Source organism: Lampetra fluviatilis, chromosome 1 (genome assembly GCF_964198595.1).
Source record: "Lampetra fluviatilis chromosome 1, kcLamFluv1.1, whole genome shotgun sequence".
In the NCBI taxonomy this organism is placed as follows: Eukaryota; Metazoa; Chordata; class Hyperoartia; order Petromyzontiformes; family Petromyzontidae; genus Lampetra; species Lampetra fluviatilis.
The window spans coordinates 36979043-37004269 of record NC_136275.1 but is presented as its reverse complement, the minus strand read 5'-3'; the positions used below and the strand labels follow the sequence as shown (position 1 = coordinate 37004269).

The 25227-nt window shown below is 50.4% G+C and overlaps 1 protein-coding gene across 1 annotated transcript; it reads right to left on the bottom strand.

Moving 5' to 3' along the window:
* Positions 1-5407: 5407 nt before the first annotated feature.
* LOC144935183 (cdc42 effector protein 4-like) lies at positions 5408-23306 on the bottom strand. The gene is made up of 3 exons (XM_078861662.1): positions 23090-23306; positions 13159-14353; positions 5408-11852 (listed from the first exon to the last, which is right to left on the bottom strand). Exons 2-3 carry the CDS (start codon positions 13600-13602, stop codon positions 11217-11219), a joined length of 1080 nt encoding a protein of 359 aa, XP_078717788.1. The 5' UTR covers positions 13603-14353; positions 23090-23306; the 3' UTR covers positions 5408-11216.
* Between the last annotated feature and the right edge of the window lie 1921 nt (positions 23307-25227).

Here is a 25227-nt window from a genome sequence, read left to right as displayed (position 1 = left end):
CGTCACGCCCCCCCACCCCCCCCTGCACCCCCCCACCCCCCCCTGCACCCCCCCCACCCCCCCCCTGCACCCCCCACACCCCCCCCCTGCACCCCCCCCACCCCCCCCTGCACCCCCCCACCCCCCCCTGCACCCCCCCACCCCCCCCTGCACCCCCCCACCCCTACTCCCCCCCCACCCCTACTCCCCCCCCCACCCCAACACCTCCCCCACCCCTACTCCCCCCCACCCCAACACCCCAACACCTCCCCCACCCCTACACCCACCCACCCCTACACCCCCCACCCCTACACCCCTCCCCCACTACCCCTACAAATCCTCCCGCCAACCCCCCCACCCCTCCCCTACACCCCTCCCTCCCACCCCTACACCCGTCCCGCCCCCCACCCCCTCCCCCCTACTCCCCTTCCCCCTACTCCCCTTCCCCTCCCTCCATCTCCCTCCCCCCCTATATCCCCCTCCACCCCTCCACCCCCCTCTCCCCCCCCTTTCCATCCCCCCTCCACCCCCCCTCTACACCCCCCATCCACCCCCCTATCCACCCCCCCTCTACACCCCCCTATCCACCCCCATCCACCCCCCATCCACCCCCCCTCCGTCCCCCTCCATCCCCCCCGGTTCCTGGACTTCAACTCGCGCCTCCTGCTGGCCAGTGATCGGCGGCTTCCTCCGCAGCCAACTCGACAAGCTGGGGACGTCCCGATTACCCTCCCGAGTAATCCGATAACACCCAGCCTTAATACCCCCCCCACCAACCCACCCACCCAGCCTTAAAACCCACCCAGCCTTAATACTCACCCCCCCACCAACCCACCCACCCAGCCTTAATACCCCCCCCCACCAACCCACCCAGCCTTAATACCCCCCCACCAACCCACCCACCCAGCCTTAATACCCCCCACCAACCCACCCACCCAGCCTTAATACCCCCCCACCAACCCACTCACCCAGCCTTAACACTCTCCCCCCACCAACCCACCCACCCAGCCTTAATACTCACCCCCCCACCAACCCACCCACCCAGCCTTAATACTCACCCCCCCACCAACCCACCCACCCAGCCTTAATACTCACCCCCCCACCAACCCACCCACCCAGCCTTAATACTCACCCCCCCACCAACCCACCCACCCAGCCTTAATACTCACCCCCCCACCAACCCACCCACCCAGCCTTAATACTCACCCCCCCACCAACCCACCCACCCAGCCTTAATACTCACCCCCCCACCAACCCACCCACCCAGCCTTAATACTCACCCCCCCACCAACCCACCCACCCAGCCTTAATACTCACCCCCCCACCAACCCACCCACCCAGCCTTAATACTCACCCCCCCCACCAACCCACCCACCCAGCCTTAATACTCACCCCCCCACCAACCCACCCACCCAGCCTTAATACCCCCCACCAACCAACCCACCCAGCCTTAATTCTCACCCCCCCACCAACCCACCCACCCAGCCTTAATACTCACCCCCCCACCAACCCACCCACCCAGCCTTAATACTCACCCCCCCACCAACCCACCCACCCAGCCTTAATACTCACCCCCCCACCAACCCACCCACCCAGCCTTAATACCCCCCACCAACCAACCCACCCAGCCTTAATTCTCACCCCCCCACCAACCCACCCACCCAGCCTTAATACTCACCTCCCCACCAACCCACCCACCCAGCCTTAATACTCACCCCCCCACCAACCCACCCACCCAGCCTTAATACCCCCCCCCCACCAACCCACCCACCCAGCCTTAATACTCACCCCCCCACCAACCCACCCACCCAACTTTTAACACTACGAACCAGTCCGCCCCCGCGACCGCAAATCCCACTCATGGCACTTAGACAACGCTGTTGGCGTGCATGATTATTCGAACGTGTTGATCAAGCTCAGAATCTTTTTTTCTTAGACGCGAGGAACCAGATGAGTTACGGTGAAGCTCGTTTTTTCACTGCAGTTGAGATTAGGGGCCGTCCATAAATGACGTCACGCTCCGAGGTTTGGGGGGGGGGGTCAGACATTTGTGACGATGTGTGACGAGGGGGGGGGGTGTTTGAGAAATGTGACGTCACATCAAAATGCGCAACTTTAACTAAATATAGACAACACGTTCTACTTAATGAAATAGACTTTTTAATAAATGTTTTCTCCTACAACATCAGAGTGCAGCGCCACATTAAATACACACTACAATAGTTTAAAGCGATTTGAAGCATGTTTTTATGTTTTTTTTTGGGGGGGGGGGGTGGGGGGCAGAGCTTTGGAACGTCATATTTGAGTTGGGGGTCTGACTTTATGTGACGCTGTGTGACGAGGGGGGGTGGTCAAAAATCGTTCACAATCGCGTGACGTCATTTATGGACGGCCCCTTATTTCACTCGGGCGCATTTCCTCTTACTCCCCCTCCTTTGGCTGCCGCTCCGTTATTAGTCTCGGCCACTGGCCCATCGTCGCTTCCATCGACGGTGTCCTTTGCCAAGCACACCTTGGAGGCAAGGGGGCCGTCCATAAATGACGTCACGCGATTTTGGACGATTTTTGACCCCCCCCCCCTTCGTCACACGACGTCACAAAAAGTCAGACCCCTCCTCAAATATGACGTCACAAAGCTCTGCCCCCCCCCCCAAATCGCTTTAAACTATTGTCATTGTAGTGCGTATTTAATGTGGCGCTACACTCTGATGTTGTAGGAGAAAACATTTATTAAAACGTTTATGTTGTAGGAGAAAACATTTATTAAAACGTTTATTTAATTAAGTAGAACGTGTTGTCTATATTTATTTAAAGTTGCGCATTTTGATGTGACGTCACATTTCTCAACCCCCCCCCCCCTCGTCACACATCGTCACAAATGTCTGACCCCCCCCCCCTAGGTGCGTGACGTCATTTATGGACCGCCCAAGGGTCGGTGGATCACCGCACACACATTGTGAGACTCCTCGTGTGTGCATCGCGGTGCCATGCCCTGGCTCGCCAGGAGAAAAGCGGCACAGCAAGTGGACTAATCGCCATCTGTTTCCATCCGTACGGGGATTGAGTGTTGCCCCCTCGCGCGCGTGGGTTAGTCCGCGGATGCTCCGGTTTCCTTCCGCGTGTGTAAACACACTCGTCATTAGTTGGCTAAAAACATCTTAAACAAAAACCCCTAATGCAGAGCCCACCTAAGAAAAAGAGTCATACTTTTTGGTTCTTTTGGTAAAGTCACGTAGGTATAAAATAAATTAAATTACGACGTTTCGGGCGCGACACATGCGTCCGTCATCAGGTGGGACAACCACAGCGAGGACCAATTGCTGAAGTGGGCAAAAGGGCTGCTATGTAAGAGAGGGGGGAGGAGCCCTTTTGCCTTTTCAGCAATTGTTTCTTGCTGTGGTTGTCCCACCTGATGACGGACGCTTGTGTTGCGCCCGAAACGTCGTGATTTTATTTATTTTATTTTATACCTACGTGACTTTACCGAAAGAACCAAAGAGTATGGATCCCTGCAGTCACGAACACTTCAAATCTAAAAAGAGTCATCCCGACGCTGTGTGTGTGCACTCATCTAGCTTGAAAAACGCCATTCCAATTGTTGCACAGGCGATGTTAACTCTTGCAAGGAGGAATTACCTCCGTGCCAGTTATATTGCCTGGAGGCAGTTTTGGTCAAGAGCCAAACACCATCGTTTGCTGCAGCTACAAAACGGTGGCAGCTGCCGCCGCTGCCGCTGGGTTATTCGTAAGTCTACAGATGAGATCACGTGGTGCGACAGCGGCACTGGCTGCACCACAGGACCACGCGTGGTGGGGGGTGCCACTGATACAATCCATGCGTTTCGCTGCTGAATCTTGATCGAGTTCACGGTGCAGTGTAGTGTGATGACACCATTAGCCCTGCCGGGAGACTGCTGAGCGCTTCGTTAGTAATTATCCTACGGTCGTAGCACAGTCAGATAACGCCCCCTCTACGACCCGATACGGCGTGGTGGGGGGGGGCCTTCATCCAGCAGATGATTGGCACAAGGGCCGTACCAATTAATAACTCGATGCGGGTTAATTCGGCGTTGAGTGTTCAGGCTTCGTGAACGAGCGACTCTCAGGCGCTTTAGCTGGAGCGACTGCCAGTGTGAGTCATCAGCAGCCACGATCTCTATCCACTGCTGGATGGATGCCCCCCCCCCCACCCCCCAAAGCCGTCACCGTATCTTGCGCGTCCTGCGGTCCAAACATCCACATGGCGCTCACGCACCAGCTGCTGATTGCATCGCTCCATCACTGGCACGTGCGGACGTCTTCTCAGGCGCGTTCCCTCAATTGAAAGAACGTGTGCCGCACTTGCCCACTCAATCGTCTGTGCGGGCTCACGCATTCTCTGCGCGTCATTGTGGTAAACCTGTCGGATATTGCAGGGTTGATTGAGCTCTCGCCCCTGTGTTATTATTGCAAGCTCTCGGCGTTACGTGTCATGTATGCACTGCATGTTGAACTTCTTTCGCACCGTACGTAGCCAGCCGTGCTAATTAGAGGTGCAGTGCTGAGTCTATGGGCAGTAGCTATGTATGCTGAACTTCTTTCGCACCGTACGTAGCCAACCATGCTAATCGGAGGTGCGGGGGAAGAACAACTTACACACTAAACACAAACATCTGCCATGCACAAGACGAATACATCCCCATGAAAACTCGACAGCTCGCAGTGAGACTTCCCTGTGTCAGACACTGGCACCGGGATAATGAACAGGACGAATTCTGGAGCCACTGCGAAAGTCTTGCTACCTGCATTGACCTTGAACTTGCATTGACCTTGCACAGTAATTTTGTTAATCCACTCTGTTGCATGAGATCCCCCTCCTCATTACCCACCGTGCGAGTCGTGGGGGTTGTAGGGGTCGTTCGACCATACTTCACCATGCTGGTTAGTGCACGTTGGTGAAGAAGGGTTCTTGGGACCGATTCAGATATCAATCACCACTGGTTTTGGTCTGTGGCCTAGGATCGAACTCAGGACGCTCCATCCGTTAGCTACAGAGTGGTCCAGATGTCTCGTGACCTCCCCAAATTGATTGACCCCTTAAACATGTTTTCCCTTAGCTTATTCATTTAAGTTTGCACACCCATTGGTATTTAAATAAATTACGTTTTCTAGAATTAAATGGGGGTGACAAGACATCTGGACAACCCTGTATATGAGGGCACACATTTTATATTTCCCGGAAAGGGGTTTCGCCCATTCCATTCAAATATATACAGTAATTCTCAGAACTGGGATTTATTCAATTTAGGTGAAAAATATTCCACAAATTTAATATGATGGATTTTGTGTGTGTGTGCAATCATTGTAACAGGGGTGAGAACATAAACTTGCGAGACGTGAGCACCCGGTTTAATGAGTGATACACAGACACACACACACAACTGGGTACTCTGAGCAACATTGCCCTTTATTTAACCACGTGTATAAAATCCACATTCTTGTATTCAACGATTTACACATCAGTGCTTTTATAGTCTCACATACCGGGTATTGGTGAAAACAAGCTTCTTAAACCACTTCATACAAAAGTACTAATTCATAATGGAAGCAAAAATAACCTCAATGAATATGCTTACAGTAATGTAGTGCGTAGTACCTACGCGCATATGATATGGTTACAACATAGTACGTTGATTAACATTGACGTAGTAAATACAAATTTAATTATACATATTTTTTTACACATATATAAACTACGTATGGAGGTCTGCCTGCAACCCAAGTTTCCCATTCCTGCTTGTCGTCCACGTTTGAGCTAAGTTACAACCATTTATCTATCCACTGTTAGATGAAAGCAGTCATGGGCGGTGTTTGACCATACCATGGTTAGTGTGGGCTGGTTGGTGGTGCTTGGTTGGGACGTCGGGGAAATAGTGGATTGCCCAGGACCAGTCCAGGTATTGCTCGCCACTGATGTCAGCCTTGGCCGGGAATTGAACTCAGGTTCACTGGGTTCGTAGCGTTCGGTCGTAATCACTATTGTAGTGACTGTAGTGGTATCAGGGAAGATTATCTCCCCATGTACTGGATGATAACAATACAAATAATAATTCCGAAAGAGTCTTGAGAGTTTCAAGGAGTTGGGCCCTGCCATGGGATGTTTGGCTGAGTCCTGTTTGTTGATAATGTTTTGTTTCATTAATATAGTGGAGGGCATTTGGAAAGTTGACCTAAATAATCGACCGGGAATAGAAACCACGTGATCAGGTTCTCGGCCCGTTGCCGGAGTAATTGAGCCCCAGATTGAGGGTGCATACGTATAATTCAGTAATTAACCATGCTGTGGCTTTTGCGAGAAAAAGTGTGGCATCTTACCAATACACAAATGCGTGTATACTTGCATGTGTATTATTTTTTTTAGTATATATGTATGAACGGGTGGAGCGGTGGCGCAGTGGTTAGCGCACTGCGCAACAAACCGGACGATCAGGAGTTCAATTCCCGGCCTCGGTTATAACGCCAGTGGTGGCAAGTGATATCTGGACTGGACCTTGGCTCCTCCAGGTCGACTCAGCCTTAAATGAGTACCTTGTATGATGTGAAACGTCCGCACCGGGGAAACAAAGACGACCGGAGCATGGTTCTGGCCACACCATCCCATCGTGGCGCCGTTCGGACTTTAATAGATGCTCGCCAGCAGCATTTGACCCAACAGGCTGCATGGCTATATGGGAGATCTTTGCGTATGTATTGTGTATATGAGGCTACAATGGCAGATGAATATACTGTATTGTTTAAAAATGATGACTAATGCCTGCCGTTAACCTGTCAACACACATATAGAGAGAGGGCATCACAAACATTTTGAGCAATTGCCTGAATCATTGTCATTATTTCTGCTTAAATATATATATTCGATGCTTTAACAGATGGCATTCATCATAGTGAAAAAGCCATTTATATGGGGGAGAACTCATTTACGGGTAAACGTGTGTGCCCTTCACGAAGGAAAGTATGAGTACAGCAAAACAAAGTGGCCACGCGAAACCTATGACGAACTGTAATGCCATCCTCTAAACCAGCTGCAGGGTAACCTGCAGTCCACGGGCTGGAAGCGACCCACGACTTCGTATCATACGGCCCCGCGGCCAATACGAGCAGCACCGCATTACGTTAAGGTGTTGGCGCAAAGGCAAGAGCCGAGTAATTTCGGGCTCTCCAATCACTTCCTCGTCTGGACGATGCCATTGCGTCACATTTTGGCCATGCTTGAACGTTGAACGGAGGCGTGGAGAAATATGATTGTGCAACTATTTGGCTATTTTTTTTTTCATTGCTAAATTTCACCAGAGATAGGTGTGTGCTATGTTTCCCCGCACCCCCAATTAGCACGGTTGGCTACGTACAGTGCGAAGGAAGTTTAACATACATACATTCTTTGAGTGGGCCATCTTGGTGAATATTAATTACGTTTGATAGGGACGCAGGGCTGGTACAGTTGTTGAGGGGGCCCTTCTTTGTAAATTCAATTCCTTCCCTTGACTGTTTTACCAGCACACATGCGCAATGTCAAACACCCAATTGGTATTCACCGTGGTTATTTCAGTTCTGTGTTTTTTCTGAGTTTTACGAATTGTTGTTAAGGTTTCAATGAAAGTAAAAAAATATATATTTTAATTCTGCCTGTCCCCAGTCGTAATTCTCATTGTTATTCTACGGCTTCAATTTACTTATTCACCTGTAGAATTTATCACAACATATTTCGTTTTAACCATCTTAAAGCAGTGCTGTACAAAATGTTTAGAGGGCCTCAAAATCCTAAGGTTCCACATTGCAACTCCTACAGCCCCCCTGCATTAATCCGGCCCTGTAGACGAGGCTCACCACTTCTATACAGCCCTCAAACCATGGTTATCCATCACGGCAAGAACCTAAGCCACACTAATTGGATACTAGAGGGAGGTTAATTTCAGCATCTCTGTGTGCCATGTCCTTTCTCAAATACATTGACAATTGTGGCCTTCCATCCATCTAGTTCCCAGTATCAGATACTCCCAGTTGCATCCAATTATTGAAATTTCTTATCTACTTAATTTGATTTCTTCCCCAGCTTCGTGTACCTATAATTGTCCTAGTCTCGAACATCCTTCCCAAACACTTTTGTTGTTCTTGTTGCTTATAGTTTGCTTCGTAGAGTCTTTGTAATTGTCTAGTTTACAGCATAGCATACATGGTCACTTCAGTCACTGTCGGGGCCTCTCCTCGTGACTGGAGTGACTGAGCATGTGTGTGTGTGTGCGTTAACGTGCGTCCCCACCAAGTCCTATTCGAGCCTCAATAAGTTAAATGTTTCCCCACATCTGATGTACACACTGCTGATCAACACGTATACAGAACGCGCATGGTGTTGATAACAAAAAGTCAAAGCTTGCTGTATAGGGTAGTGCTTAAGTCCTGCTTTTGCTCGATACATTACTGATTTTGGCACCAACAAGGCACCCATCATTTACAAAGAACAGAAATGTTCAGACGCTTCTCAATCCACTGCTGGATGAGGCCTACCCATGCTGTGTCGGTCAGTAACGGGTTGGTGAGTCGCAGACGGGAATTGAACGCGGGTGGGCAGATTCACAGTGCAGTGCGCTAACCACTGCACCACCGCTCCTCAATAATACAATAATGAGAATAGAGACTCAGCTTCCTGAATACTTTCATGAATTAACAAAAAATATATATAAATACCTGTATGATGACTTGCTCATTGTAAATTGTTATGGCTATACACAATTTGGGCTCTTTACATAGCAAGGACAGGAGTAATGGTTTGAGAAAAGCATACATTCTCAACCAACCCATAAAGAAACCTGTTAATATACACGGTAGTGCAATATGATTTCGTTATGGTCTAAACAGTCGTCATCATTGTCAGCCATGATCTATCTTCTGCTGGATGAAGGCCTCTCAAGCCATCGTCATCTCTCACCGTGGCGTTCATCCTCTCAGGCGTTTAGTAGACGCGTGATGATCCATATATTAATCGATTATTATATACTTATATACTCACGATATACACCGCATTGAAAACATTGTATGCGGGACAGACCAGTATCATGGTTATTTTTGTTCTATATCATTTTCGATTCACGTGGTGATGCATGGCATGGGTTCACCTCACCGCCTATCGTCACTAAAAGCCGCTACATTCACAGCAATTTCACAAAAATAATCGATTCCCAAATCTAATCGCAACCCTGAATGACGAGAATTGTATTGCCTGGTGTGTGAATATTAAGCCGCTTGCTCTGTCATAGTATTTCATTATCGTCACTAAAAGCCGCTACATTCACAGCAATTTCACAAAAAGAATCGATTCCCAAATCTAATCGCAACCCTGAATGACGAGAATTGTATTGCCTGGTGTGTGAATATTAAGCCGCTTGCTCTGTCATAGTATTTCATTAACAACTCACATGTAGCTCGACTTCAATTAAACCAAAACGGAATGTAATTTTTCATCTCATCAGTAAAATAAAACTTTAACCGCTACGCACATGCATGCAATACATCCTGTATATTTGAATCCGCAAATTAATAATAATATTCATGACAAATAATAATTTCCATTACAACAATTTAAATTTGTAGTTCCATTCACCATACCGGTCAATATTTTAACGACACAACACACATGCAGCCTCGAATCGGCTTCGTCTTCACCGAGTCTCTTCAGCAAGGCATGGCCGTGCCAATAGATGCATTGCTAGCCAACACGAGCACACATGCTTTTCGGAAGTTTCAGTGAATTGAGTCGAGGTGTTTTTATCCCCCAAGATTCAGATCAGATATGGGGGGCAAACACCCGCACGGCACGTGACTGGTTTCACCCTCCTGGGCTCCAGCCCTCCGGGTCCCTCACAGCCGTGAGCCCGCAAGGCCAACTCCCTTCATAGTCCCAAACCTTGGAGGTGATCATCAGCCTCTTGCTCCTGCAGCCATGAAGACACCGGCCTCCACCCTTGGCCTCCTCTGCCAGCTGGGCATGAAGTCCTTGATGTTGTCCTTCTCCCGCAACTCCAATTAGCATGGTTAGCTACGTACGGTGCGAAAGAAGTTCAACATACATCCAAATCCGATTCGGAGCAGCTACTCTGCTGGGTCGGGCCTCTGGGACGCGAGCCGCGTGGCCACTAAACGGCCGCAGCTGGCGTCTCCCGCAACAGGCACGAGCGGCGTCTCAGCCCGGTCTCCCGAAGCAGTCGACGGTTTGATACAAAAATCATGAAGCCGCCCGTAACCCCAGGATCCTGCGTGGGGAGACTTGTAATGATGGCGTTCAGCCTTTCGGTGCCTTATTTCGTGTCCATGACCTCCGCCACCGCACAGCAGCACGTGTAACACCAGGGCACTGAACACCCTGCACCTTTGTCCTTCTGCTCAAGTAACATGCTTTAAAAAGACTAAAACAGCTCTGATCTTGCGGCCCATACACCAATATAGCATAACAAGCTTCCTGAGTGACAAAACCGGCCGTAAAGTTACGGGTAGCAGCGGCATGATGGCACCATGAGTGAAGTCACTTATTTTCAAATCAATTTAGGTCCGTAATGATGGGCCCATCATTTACATTAAATGAAGCTTTACACTCTTGTGGGACAGCTTAAGGTGTACAGCTACAAGGTGAGAGCTGTTTGTTTTTATTGGTGGCGGAGGATGTGGTCGAATCTCCATTTAATGTGGCACCTATGCCCTGTGTGCATATTGCACGCAGGCAGGGCTCAATTTCAGTCCTGGTTGGTGACTTGGTAGTGATGTTTTCTTTGCACCCGGCACACAACATCCAGTTCACCGTACCTCGCTATGGCTGTGGCTATGATAATCAACGTGGCACCACCCCCAGTCTATCAGCGACTGGCTACGTATTCAGTTGAGACATTAAGCCGTGCTCACGTAGCTTCCACGGCAGGTGCAAGTGTCTTACATGCCCCATGAATTTGTCCACCCAGCAGTACAAATGGATACACCATGGATAGACGATCGGCAGGTCCTTGTGTGCTGTTGGGGTAAAGTGTGGATACGTCGAATTCTTGCAAGACATCTGGGCAGCGTGAAAGAGTAGGCCAAATACCTCCTAAAGCCAAGGAGGGGGAGGATGGGGGAGGGCGCTGTGTCTCTTTATTGTCCCCTCCTAGTGGAGGTCCTTCCACCAGCCCGCAGTGGCATGAGCAAGCGATCGCAAGATCTGCGCCGACAAGCTTCGCTCAAAAAGGCAGAATCTCGTCGTCCTCCAGGTAGGACCCAAACGGGTGGTGGTGGTGGTGGTGCAGGGAGGCAACGAACGGCATGGTTGGGAGCGCGGCAGGGAGTGCGGCCGGGCGTTTCTCGCTCGCCGCAACGGCCCACGCGCCACCGTCACCCTCGCCGTCACCCTGGGACGCCGCGTCGTCGGCCAGGGTGGCGCTGCTGCCGCCGCTGCTGCTGGCGCTGGAACTCCGCGAGCCGCCCCGGCTGCTCCCGCCCCGCCCCGGCGTCGCGGCGGGGGCCGCGGCGGCGACGACCTCGAAGCCCGGAGCCGCCGCGCCTCCTTCTTCCGAGCCCATCACTCCCAGGACGTCGCCCAGCATGGAGGGCCCCAGGTCCACGTGGAACGACATGACGGACTCGGCGTGCTTGAGCACGGGGATGGAGTGCGCGAGCGCCTGGTCGCGGCGGTCGAACAGCGGTTCCTGGCCGCCCATGGCGCCGTTCGGACGAGCGATCGCGTTGCCACCGCCGCCGGAGTAAGGGCTGAAACCTGCCGTGACCCCGGCGATTGAGCCCACAGGAGCCAAAGGGGTCCGGACGGGTCCCGGAGAGCGGCTCGCCCGCTCTCCGCCAGGCGGCGCGATGCACTGCACCTGTAACGGAGCATACCGAGGCATTTTTTAGTGCATTCATATCGATGATTTTGTTTTAATGGTTTTTTCCCCCCTCCTGCTCACTGAGCCTCCTGAAACTCACGGCAGTGGAGGGGGTCTTCACACCGATGATTGCGATCTCCTTGATATTAGTCTGTTTTTAATTACGTCTTTCCTCTCAAACGTATCATGATTATGCTGTCGGTGTCACGTGACTATGAATGCATTCTAAACTCTTCCCAGAGGAGTGAAAACTTCCTCGGTATATAACGGCACCACAGATGTGGATGTCACAGAGCTACCTCTGATATCCCTTCAAGTGACCTCTGGTCCACACGGAAGGGGGCAGCCCTCTCCCATCCACTCTGCTGCTGAGAGTAACGTTCATCGTATTGATAGTGAAACCGATATTTGAATTCACAGTGCTATAATTTACCCAAATTCAGTGCTGAGACCATCAACTCACTACTATTCTTGATAACTTGGTTTAATCGCAGGTTGCTGCTTGGGTTACAACCCTCAGCGGTGTTAGCTCAGAGGTCTGACCTCTGAGCCACCCATCCACCTCACCAATGCAGAACCTCTAACTGTATCTTATCAACAAGGCAGCAGCTTACACTGTCAAGTGGCTCAATGACACGATGCTCTCGAGTCTCAATGAGAAGAGGCTTGTGCACGAACCTTGCATTGCAGTGTCTGCCCAGGATTGTCTCTAGCTCCATTGTAGCAATTCCCTCACGGCCAGAAACAGTAACAAGTGTGCTCACACACCATAACAGGAAGGCATGCCTCCCACAATGCCTTGTGTGCAGGTCATGTGACCACCACGTTGCATGTAGCATGCTCTCAGCCTTGTCTGGACCTTCCAACTCAACAGAGCTGAAAGTGTGGCCATGAGCCAACAGCCTGCTCCTGCAATATGGATTTTCAGCAGTCACCCGTGCCTTCACCTCACACTGGCAACTTCGCAAAGGGGTGCCCCAGCACAACAACAATGCGTCTGTGATTAAATCACGAGCTCGTGAAATCTCGAGGCTAAGCAGGGTTGAGCCACGCCAGTGTTCCGAATGGATTAACAGTCAAACCCATATTTCAGGATATTGACACGACACCGAGAGTGCAATCACGATTCAAATTTGACTAAAGCAAGAGACAAGGAAAACATTTACCGCTACTTTTAAGTAAAATTCTTCCATCTCGTATTTACCACCATGAATGGCCCTGACAAGAGGATACCACAGAACCGCTTCTGAGATCCATTCAAGCGACCAGCTCCACCGCCACCGCCCCGAAGCACTCCGCCCACCTCCATCTCGCTCCGTGACAGCGGCTGCGAGACGCCGACGGGAGAGCTCGGCGTGGAGGCGGAGTACGAGGAGGCGGAGGCCGAGGAGGACGGTGACGAGGGGAGCGGAACGGCGACGAAAGACGAAGTCGACGTGGACGACAGGCGAGCCGAGCGTCCAACCGAGAGGCTGCGCTTGCTGGCGCGGAGCGTGCGGGCCAGGAGGCTCTCCCTGCTCGCCGGGGGCGGCGACTCCCCGCGGCGGTACCTGGGAGTCTCGGGGGGCGGTCTCTCGCGCAGGAACGACGTGTCCCCGAACGCGTCGCCGCCGCGACCCACGTGCATCGTGTGACGGAAATCTCCGAGCGGGGCGCTGATCATTTCCCTCGTGATCTCCAGCCGAGGTCGCCTCCTGCCCATCCTCGAGTCGGGTGAGCCCGGGGAGAAGTGTTTGCTGATCGGCATTGTCCGGAAAGCCAGGGTTGACCGATTGGACGATAGATACGTTTAGGTGTGTACGTGGGCGTGCAGGGGAGGAGGAGGCTCCGCTTATACCGCGGGCATGGTGTTGTGGACACCCGAGTGGGGGAAGTTGACGACGCTCACGAGAGCGCACTTGCCCTAACAGCCCGTTGCGGGCTGCGCGGGAAGGAATCTTTGCTTCTGTGTGGACTGTGGAGGAGGGCTCGTGGAAGGCGCTCCTGTTTGACCGTTGAGTTCAGAAGTGGACCGGCGGAGTAGCGACGCTCACACCAACGGGCGGAGCGCCGGGCGGCTAAAATGCAACGAGGTGGCACAGGCGGTGCATCTGCCAGTCATCTCAGTTCAACTGTAATCTACTTAAAATTGCACGCTCATGTTTTGGGTTTTTTTTTGCTACCGATAATAAGGGTTTGATTTCAATTTACACATCCGTCCGGTTAATAATGGATTTGCAGTTGCCGTTCAATTTATATTTAAGTTGTTTCTTCAACTTTCAGTTGCTGAATCGCGTTCACAACGCGCATTTCTTTTTTGTGGAGCAAACAACACCAACGGGTTCTCTTTAAACTTAAATAAGATGTCGTCTCTGACTTCGTCAAGGCAGAGAAGAGTCGGAAGAGGCGCTGGTCCAAGTTGCAGGGAACCTCCACGAGAGGGCGCTCCCGTGTCGCTTACAGGAGGTCGTAGGTGACGGGGGTTGAACGCAAATTCAGTCTCATCACGGGCGAATTGTCTGTGAGCAACACCACAGCACACAAAGACAACGACGACAACAACACGAGTGAGAGTCACGCGCCCTTGGCACCAGGCGTTGTTTCAGACACAGGTACAAAGACAAAGATTCCCCCCCCCCCATGTGTAGCCTTTGCAGACTGCTGGGGCAAGTGTTGTTAGCGAGCACCTATGAACGCTTCACGAATTTGCGTGCACCTATGAAGGCCGGCACGGTACACGAGGGTGGACAGCACCACGCTCGACCGCCTCTGTCTCCCTAGTGGCGACGTTTACATACTGCACCAGGAACTAATTTGAGGCTGAGTCGACCTAGGGGTTGGGCCAGGACCGGTTCAGGTAAACGTCACTCGTATTGGACGTGAGATCGAACCCACGGCGCAATTCCGTCCGCACGTTCGTGTGTTGCCAATCGGTGCATCCATTCTTAACATTCCGCTGGAAACGGTTACCGGTTCTTGACTTTCATTACCGGTTCGTATTAGTCTGTGTGTTGCCCATGATGAGCTCAATACCAACGGCAAAGTTTGCGAGCCACGAGAGGGCTTCATGAGAGTTCGTTGTTGTTTTGCTGCTGCTGCTCAGTTCACAACCGTTTGCAATATGTTCCACGCAAGCGGTTTATCGGTTACGGTTTTTTTTGTTACCACTTATCGTTTACCAACCAGAGTTTGTTTTAAATTACACGAATTGTGGTTGACAGCACAACTAACGAATGCACTTCGTCACCAACACCGTGGACTTAATAACAATACAATAAAAACCGTTAACAACAGGTACATTAAATTTCGATTTAAAGTTTTCGTGACTGCAGGGATTCATCTTGTTGGTTCTTTCGGTAAAGTCACGTAGAATGGAAATAATAAAATAATAAAAATAAAACATAATAAAATAATTCTAACGACGTTTCGGCCACAACGCAAGCAGCCGTCCTCAGGTGTAGAACAGACAGAGTCTTCTCGACAGAAGATGAACAGGTGCATTTTCGAGTAATGGCCCTTCGTCGCAACACGTAGCGAGGCCATAGCGGGTTGGGTTTATATTAATCATCTGCAGTTGCCTGGATTAGAACCCGGTGTCTATTGACAGCGGTGGCAAGTTCAGCGCTTTCTCTCTCTCTCTCTCTGTGGCCTCCGAGTCACTCGGCCACACGTTCAACATGTATACACGTACCTGTCAAACCCTTATCAGTGCCCGACCTTATTACAGACCAATTCAGACCTCATCGGTCACCCCGTAGCCTTCTAAATCTCAACGTTCATCCCACAAAGTCTCACCACAAGGTAGAAACGCAAACAAATTGACGAAAAAAAAGTGTTTTTGCCCGTATTGAAACGGATGTACGCCGTATGGACCTACAAACTAAATTTCCATGTTCAGCAATACGGAGTAAACCGTATGAGTTAACAGGTATGTATACATTAAAATTATATATTTATCAAGGGTTGATCGCGGTATGTTCACGCTATGGTCACACACCCTGTCGCCTAGCGCGTGGTGACTTTACCCTCCCAGGTCATTAGCTCGAGTTGGGCTGGGGGCGGGGGGCTGTGTGATGTGTGTAATTAAAGGTGCAGGTGCGTGCACATCGCGTGCTTAGTTCCAGCCAAGTGCCAGCCAACATACGCGCGGACTAAGCGCGCGGCTCTATTACGAGCGGGACCCGTTCACCTACCTAGCAAAGGATGACATCAAAAGTGTAAGGGCCTACCTGGCAGAGGTGGGACAAAGTCATTGTTATGCAAGTCCAAGTCGAGTCGCAAGTCATCAAATTCATGACTCGAGTCTGACTCGAGTCCAAGTCACATGACTCGAGTCCACATCTCATAGGTGGGACAAAGTCATTGTTATGCAAGTCCAAGTCGAGTCGCAAGTCATCAAATTCATGACTCGAGTCTGACTCGAGTCCAAGTCACATGACTCGAGTCCACACCTCTGCTACCTGGGTTACCTTTAATGGATGCGGCGTGCTGTCAATAGCTGGGGCGGTGGTAGCTATACACGCGGCCCGTAAACCAACGCTGTGGTGGCAACGCAAGGGGGTGGATCTCATCAATGTCGCGAAACTCTTTTCGCGTGTGCGAGGAGGTTTCCATAACCCTGAGTCGCCAGTAGGAGGCAGTAGAGCGCACGTGTGTGCTCCGTAATAGTGGCGTTTTGGGGCCAGATTAGGCCTCGGCAACGTAAGGTAATTTACCCTTTTTACCGGGTAAAAGGGTAAAGGTAAAGGTGTCGACATGCCAAGGGGTAAGGTAAATGGTATTGTAAAGGTAGCGCGGAAGAATTACGCGGCAAATACCCTGTTAATTGGTTTTTTACCCTTCTATCTGGCAACAAAACTGACACCTTTTATCAAGGAGTCATGTTTGCATAGACCGCAATACCTGCAGTCATAATACAAACAAAAGAACATAACTCTGATAATGTGCACTGTGCACATTATCAGAGTTATGTCTTTTGTTTGGAGTTATGACTCCTTGATAAAAGGTGTCAGTTTTGTTGCCAGATAGAAGGGTAAAAAACCAATTATCATATTTTTACTGGCAAATGAGGTTCCCATAGGGCAAATACCCTGTTTACCGCTCGCTAAAAGCTCCGTGGCGCAGTCCGTGGCCTCCAATTTAAAATGGAATCATCGAGAGTATTCTATATGAATAAAGCGCTCTACTTAGCATTTACCTGTTATAAACATTTTTCACGTGTAGTGCCCCAGTAATTACCCTGTTATCGGGTAATTTGTATGGGGTAAGGGTAAAAGGTAGGGTAAAGGTAGGCTCGTTGCTTTTGACCTTTTACCTTACCTTGCTAAAGGGTAAAGGTAAGGGTAGAGTGATTGTATTGTGGTAAGGTAAAAGGGAGGGTAAAGGTAGGCTCGTTGTTTTTACCTTTTACCTTTCCTTGCCGAGGCCAATTAGTAAGGTTTGTCACGTAAACAAAACACGCCAATTCGTTACTAGTACAGCAACAAATATTGAGTTAAAAACTCAATATTTACAATTGTCGGGTGGTGGCGCGTTTAACGACACATTTATATATTTACGCGATCTCACCCAAAAAACCTCTATTATTGATAATATTGGTCGCGAAAGCCTACGTGTTAAACTGACTAACCTACATGGACTCCGCCTGGTTTCCAACAACAACAACCACCGCCGTTCGCCTACTAAGTGGCCGCGACGTCACCACGGCGCTTTTATGTGACTGTACGTTGAACTTCTTTCGCACCGCACGTAGCCAACCGCGCTAATCGGAGGTGCGGGGGGGGGGGAAGGACAACAACACTAAACACAAATTCTAGATTTGAAGCTATCGTGACTGCAAGGCATCATATTCTTAGGTTTTTTCGGTAAAGTCACGTAGGTAAAACATCAAAATTAATGAAAATAAAATAAAATAAAAACAAAAATCACGACGTTTCGGAGGCAACACAAGTCTCCGTCATCAGGTGGGACCGTCACAGCCAGATTAGCTGCATCAAGTGAGGCAATGATTCAAGATGTAATCCCTTATAAGCAAGTCAGATCTGAAACACGGCAGAACTGATTCTTCTGCCGTTGCCGATCATTGCTACAACTCGGTGGGCTCTCATGAAATTGTCTTTTCCGAGACCAAGGTTCTCTGCAAACCTCCTGGCTACCATCAAAGGTTTGTACACGAAGCCATACAAATATACAAACACAGACATAATTTCAACCGTGATGATGGGTACAAACTGAGTAATCATTGGAAAGATGTTATCAACCACGCAAAAAAGACTTAATTACACTTTTTTGGACCATCTTATCTGACAGGCACTATTTTACTTTACTTTACCGAGTGTTAACATCCCCAGTTATTTTTAACAGTACTCCCTTCATTGTTCAGCTAGCATTGGTATAAACATGGGCATTTTCGTCCCTTTGTTCTATCATGTGTATCAGACCTCCCCTCCCCCTCTCTGTCCATTGTGTTGGCGTGTGCAGCAACCGCGTCCAAGCCGTCGCCCATTTTTTTGGCCCTCCCCCTCCCGCCCCCCTCCCTCCCGATACGTTCCATTCATTGGCTACCACATTCTGATGAGCTCCCCCCCTCTCCTCCCCCCTCCAAACTTGCTTATAAGGGATTACATCTTGAATCATTGCCTCACTTGATGCAGCTAATCTGGCTGTGACGGTCCCACCTGATGACGGAGACCTGTGTTGCCTCCGAAACGTCGTGATTTTTGTTTTTATTTTATTTTCATAAATTTTGATGTTTTACCTACGTGACTTTACCGAAAAAACCTAAGAATACTAAACACAAAAATAAATGAGTTTTCCTATCTAGATTCAAAAGTGCATAGCTCCAGTGGCTTCCTAATATCGGAAGGAAGAGCATTCCAAACGGCCGCAGAAGCACATCTGAAAGCGCGCGATGCGGTGATCGCCTTTGTTCGATGGCCAGTCAAAAGCCGCTGCCATGCCAGGTGCACTTTGAGGCCACGTGAAGTGTTGAAGGTCCCCCTGGCAAGGAGGTCACGGAACAGACCCATGTGCCCATGGGTTGACTCACTGAGATGACTGGCAGATGCACCAACTGCGCTCCACACTGTCAACTCTCTGCGTTGTAATCTTCCCATATGTAACCACACATTAGTTGGCCGATAATCCCTTAACATATAGAGGACCGCAGAACTTTGGCGATTGTTTGGCGCCGGCTGACCGCGTGGCTGCCTTGCTGCTTGTTCTGCGGTTCCTCGCGCCTCTTGAGCAATTCTTTCTCCGCGAGAGGGAGCGAATACTTGACATTATTATTAATGCAACTTTTCCAAAAGGAAGAAAAAAAAACCCTGTATATACAATCGGAGACGTTTCGGGCCATGCCTCTTATTCATAGCAGAGAGAATGGAAAGCGGTGCGCAGAGCCGTGTGCAATTGTAAGGGCCATTACCCGCATCGTCGCCCATGATGTACGTTTTTAATTTTAGGGCGGTGTTATTGACGAATGTGTGGAGTTTGTTTGCTAGTTGTGCTTGTGCATCACTGCCAAGGCAGCGTCTCCACGTGTTTTTGTATCGTCGTACTATCGCGTGGGGGTTATTATTTTTTTTGCGAAGGAGTTTGGGCTGTGCAGCTCTCCAAATGTGTTTTTCGAGTCGTAGCGCCTGTGGAGTTTTAGGCGGACCCGACGTTTCGTTCCACGTGCCGAAAGCGTCGTCCGTTCCCTAAGTACGTAAGTAAGCTCGCAAAGTTTGGAGTTTTGTTGTTGTTGTAAGTTCTCGAAGAAGCTCCCGGCAAGTGAAACGAAACGTTCGGGCATCATACCGAACTACACGCGGCACAACCCAAAAACGCACCAGAGAGCTGACGACCTTAATTGTGCATAAATCTACCCTACAAATGTAAACATTAAAAAAAAATCAATCCACTCTGGGATGAATGCCTCTCCCCCCTACGTCGTATCGATCAGAGGGGTTGTTTGCTAAAGAAAGGAGAAGGACGAACGTGGTGGTGGTGGTGGTGGGGCAAGGACCGGTTCACATATCACTTCATCACTCGCCACTGATGTCAGCCGTGGCGCAGTTGCGCGTGGCGCGGCGCGCCAACCGCTGCACCACCGCTCCCTCCCTATACCGAATGTAATGGGGCCGCAATCTGTTACGCTCCCTGCGCGCGCTCTCTCTCTCTGCATAGAGAGTAGCAGATTACACGCCGAGGCTGTTGGGGTTCTCGCAATCTCTCTCAACATCTTGTTTGGTACACACGTAACATTTTTCGCCCCCTATCAATGGCGCTAATCTACTCCCATCTCTCTCTCTATCGCTCTGCTTCATGCGTTGCCCGGCAGTGTCTTTGGTTAGAGCAGAGATTACAGAAGTTGTTGGTACATAGAGAGAGAGGAGATACGGGGGCGTGGGGGGGGGGCATCACGGGGAGGGGGGGGGGGTGATGGGGGCGCGGCATGGTGTAACGTTGGTTGTGACAGTGATATGACTTTGAAATGTCTTCCAACCAACACCAACAGATCGTGGCTGATGATGTAATAACTTTCACTCCACGGGACCACTGTTAGCGATTAATGGGTAAAAATCCATGCGGTTAACGTGATGTGAATCTAATTGACTATTTATGATGTATGCAAACGATATTCTGGACGTTTACGACCAAATTACCCCTGAATGCGCCGGATCTCGGAAGCTAAGCAGGCTGCAACCTGCCAATCGCTTGGATGGACGAACCCTCGACCCGACAGGGGCTACCGGCTGCTGCGGGGATTCGTGGTTGAGCAGCCATAGGGGGAGTGCAGCAAAGCAGTACACTAGTTGTACTGTAGTTGTATGCTCCCACGTGTGTGCTCCACAGCGCCCACGATCCGCACCGGTACATACAATGGATAGATAGGTTAATGTATGTTGGACTTATTTCGCATCGTACGTAGCCAACCGTGTTGATTGGAGGTGCGATGGGGAAGGGCAGCCAGCGAACGGATGGTTAGATACGTGTATTGAAGGATAAACGGATGGTTGGGTAGATGTATGGGTAGATAGGTGGATGGGTGGATGGATAGATGTATAAGTAGATTGGTGGATGGGTGGATGGGTAGATGTATGGGTACATAGGTGGATGGGTGGATGGGTAGATGTATGGGTAGATTGGTGGATGGGTGGATGGGTAGATGTATGAGTAGATTGGTGGAGGGATGGATGGGTAGATGTACGAGTAGATAGGTGGATGGGTGGATGGGTAGATGTATGAGTAGATTGGTGGATGGGTGGATGGGTAGATGTATGAGTAGATTGATGGGTGGGTGGATGGGTAGATGTACGAGTAGATTGGTGGGTGGGTGGATGGGTAGATGTACGAGTAGATTGGTGGATGGGTAGATGTACGAGTAGATTGGTGGGTGGGTGGATGGGTAGATGTACGAGTAGATTGGTGGGTGGGTGGATGGGTAGATGTACGAGTAGATTGGTGGATGTATCGCTGTCCACGCGGTGTTCGGGGAGGCCCCTCGCTCCAGCTCATGGAGTGACATCGGGGCTGCACGTGCGCACGGGACGCTGCCGGGTGACGTGTAACTCATCTGAGGGCCCGCAGATGGAGCCACAGCCACACGGCTCTTTTTGCTTTCGGCTAAAGCGACTTGACGGCTGCTCGCGCAGGGGGGTGAGGGGGGGGGCATTTTGGCTTCGTGGGCAGTAAATTCCCGAGGGGTCTTGGGGGAGGAGGGGGAGCTAAGGCTACACATCTAATTTGCGTCTGTTAACGTTATTTCCCACTGCCTAATCCTATCGAGTTGGATGCTGCCGGGGTGGTAATGGCCCAGCACAATGGATTTGGAATCTAGAGGTCGCCGGTTTGATCCGAATTGAAACAATGGGGCAAGTTTCTTAACCGCCGTAGCCACACGCGTCTCTGACCACCGAGCGATTTGAATTGGCACCCCACAGATGGTCGGTCGTGCGTGGTGGGGTAGAATGTGGGTACTCCAATCTCTTGCCAAACGTCTGGCGATCGTTGGAGGGTAGGCCAAATAACCTCTGTAGAGATCCCTCTTCGTGGAGGCCCTTCAGCCAGCAGGGGCGTGAGCCTGCAATTGCAGGCCTGCACCTTAACCTAAAACTGAGTTAGTTCCGATCCATTGGCATTCGAGACGCGACTTCCTGTTGTCATAAATTTCGATTTAAAGCTTTCGTGACTGCAGGGATTCATCTTCTTGGTTATTTCGGTAAAGTCACGTAGAATGGAAATAATAAAATAATAAAAATAAAACATAATAAAATAACGTCGTGAGAATTATTTTATCCTGTTGTCAGTTACCAACTCGTGCCACGCCAAACTCACCACTCTTCCGCAGTTGTTTTTTTTTGCCCTGGTTTATATTTGCTTCATTGCTGTATTTAAATCTATCGTATTCGTCGTGTTTGTCATTTTGGTAGCTCAGATCTCTCTCAATAAAGATAATCTCTCCTGGTCTCTTGACGTCTCCCCTGGATAAAACAAAATAAACTTGAAACTGCTCATACAAAACTTTGTCATCATCATCCATGGTTAATCCACTCCTGGATGGGGTAGGTCCTCCCCACGCTGGTCGCCGTGGTGGATGATTATTTGACAAAACACTTCGCCACGTTGCTCCGTACGGTTCTTATGAAGATGGGAAACACGGACGCTGCAACGTAGAAGTAGAGTACAACAATTGCCCCACTGCCCCCTCCTGCTCCGCCCCACGCAGCACTCGCAGCTTCTAACGCGTTGCTAATGAAATCACTGCGGGCTCGTGGTGTGTGTAAGTAGAAACGCACATGTTTGCAACAACGCACGCTGGAAAGTACATCAGCCCTTTGTCAAATGCAATGCAGGGTAAAGAGGGCTGCTCACGCCGCGTCAGTCGCGTGAGTTATTTGACCATACTTCCCCACGCTGGGCAGTGCGGGTTTGTTGAAGGAAGAAGAACTTACTGGTTCGGGTTATCACTCGCCACTGATGTTAGTCGTGGTGAGGAATCAAACTTGGGTTGCCGGTGTTCATAGCGCACGGCGCAAATCACTGCGCCACCGCTCCGTACCCAATAGTAACAATTCAGTAAAATGAGTCTCAATCTTGTTCTGATATGTCTACCTTTCTAAAGTACGTTGATCATATAAAAAATATTTTCCCCACATCAGCACCTTTAAAGACGTACTTTTTTAATATTCTTACACACACACACAGACGTACGAATGAAAAGTTATTGATAACAAAAACGCATGGCAAACTTTTGCTGGCATCTTACTCACGTGGTGGACGGGCGCCTTGTTCGTTCGTGTTGTTTTGCGTCGGTTGGTGTGAGGCACGACAGTGCACAGTCCACCGCGTTTAACAACTCGGCATTCAAAGCTCAAGAGTCCGTGGCACAATCGCAAAGAGGAGCTGTCACGCGCGCAACGCAACGCGAGTTCGTGGTGTGCATCTCCGCTCACTCACGACCGAGTTGAGCCGGGGTGGATGTGCCGGGCCCGACCGGGCTGGGTTGGGTCGGGTCCGGTTCCAAGACCCTCCCTTTCTTTCTCGTCTACTTCTTCCTCCTCCTCCTCCTCCCGTGGTCTCGTCACGAACCACGAGCCCACGGGGCCCGTGACGCACGCGGCGCTGCCTTAGTGAACCCGTGTGAACGCGCTGCCGGGAGACGCGGAATCGCGGCTCTGAGTGCGCGCGACTTCGATGCCTGGGACGCATGGCGGTCGCAAAGCAAAGCGGTGTTCTCAGTTGAACACGTGGGAGGCTTTCGCGGCCAATATCATCCATAATAGAGGGGTTTTTTTTACACGACGTTTCGATCGCGACACAAGCGGTCGTCCGCTTGTGTTGCGATCGAAACGTCGTGGTTTTTGTTATTTTCTTTGAACCTAGCTACGTGACTTTACCGAAAGACCCAAAGAATATGAATTCCTGCAGTCACGAAAGCTTTAAGTCAAGAGGCTTTTTGTTGGGTTAGATCGCGTAAATATATAAATGTGTCGTTAAAACCCGCCACCACCCGACACAGCCAACTAGTAAGGGTTGTCACGTAAACAAAACGTGGCCAATTCGTCACTAGAACAGCACACCGGTGTGTTGGAGAGCCAAGCCACAACATAATGCATAATGTACGTTGCCTCAGTAATCTACGCCTCTATGTAAGGAGCGAAACACTAATACTTCTCCACATATCTGGCTGTCGCCTGATGAAGCTAGTTGTAATTACTGGCGAAACGTCGTACTCAGATTGTAAATGTCGTCGCTTGGCTCTCCAACACACCGGTTAGTGCTGTACTAGTATACTGCACTATACACTACACAATACACTACACTATACACTAGTGCTGTTTTAGTGTACTACACTATACACTACACTACACACTAGTGCCGTACTCGTGACGAATTGGCCACGTTTTGTTTACGTGACAACCCTTACTAGTTGGCTGTGTCGGGTGGTGGCGGGTTTTAACGACACATTTATATGTTTACGCGATCTTACCCAAACCAACCTCTGCTATGGATGGACGCAGTGTCTTCTCCCTGCTTGACCGAGCAGTGAGTGCGGCGCCGCTCTTCTTAGGCGGCCGCGAGTGTTTACTGCAATGCTGGCGGAACAGCTTGAACGCATCGGATCGCCTTTGGCAGAATTGGTCCCTTGATGGCGTTGATGGAGATGTATCGGCACGTTTTCGCCGAAATAAATCGGATGAAATGTTACATTGGTCACCTTGTGAATCGCACCCTAGGTGTCACCATCAGACGCGATCAATCCTCCGCTGGATGAAGACCTTGGTGCATTTAATAATAATGGAATGTGTTTTATGCTAAAGGGGAGCAGTGGCGTTGTGGTCTGCGCACTGCGTTACGCATCCGTCGTGTTCGATTCCCGGTCACGGCTCAGCGTCAGCGGGGAGTGATTTCTGAACCAATTCTACGCTCTCCCGTTCACCAACCGGCACTGCTCAGCGTGGTGAAGTATGGCGAAACAACCCCACGACCGCGACACGGCGTGGGTACATGCCTTCGTTCGGCAGTCAAACGACAAAGTTGTCGTGCGTTGGGCACTGCGCGAGCGGTGGCGCAGCGGTTAGCGCAGCGCGCCATGAACCCGGCGGCCCTGAGATCGATTTTCGAGTCGGGGTCGGGTCGCGCGGGTACACAGCGCGCGGGGCGTTCACTGCGCGCGCCACCGCTCCTCCGCAATTTACATTCGGGATTGTCCAACTGCATCTCGCCCGCCTCTGTTCACCGCCCATCAACTGCTTGACCCCCGACCCAGTTTTTGATGTGTACGCTCGGGCTAATGACACTTAATTACACGGGCTCGGTGAGTGGCTCTTAGGTGGACACGGGCCCTCGGGGAGTACCCACTCTACGCACCAAAGTAAAAGATCCCCCGTATAGCCTTAACAGACTC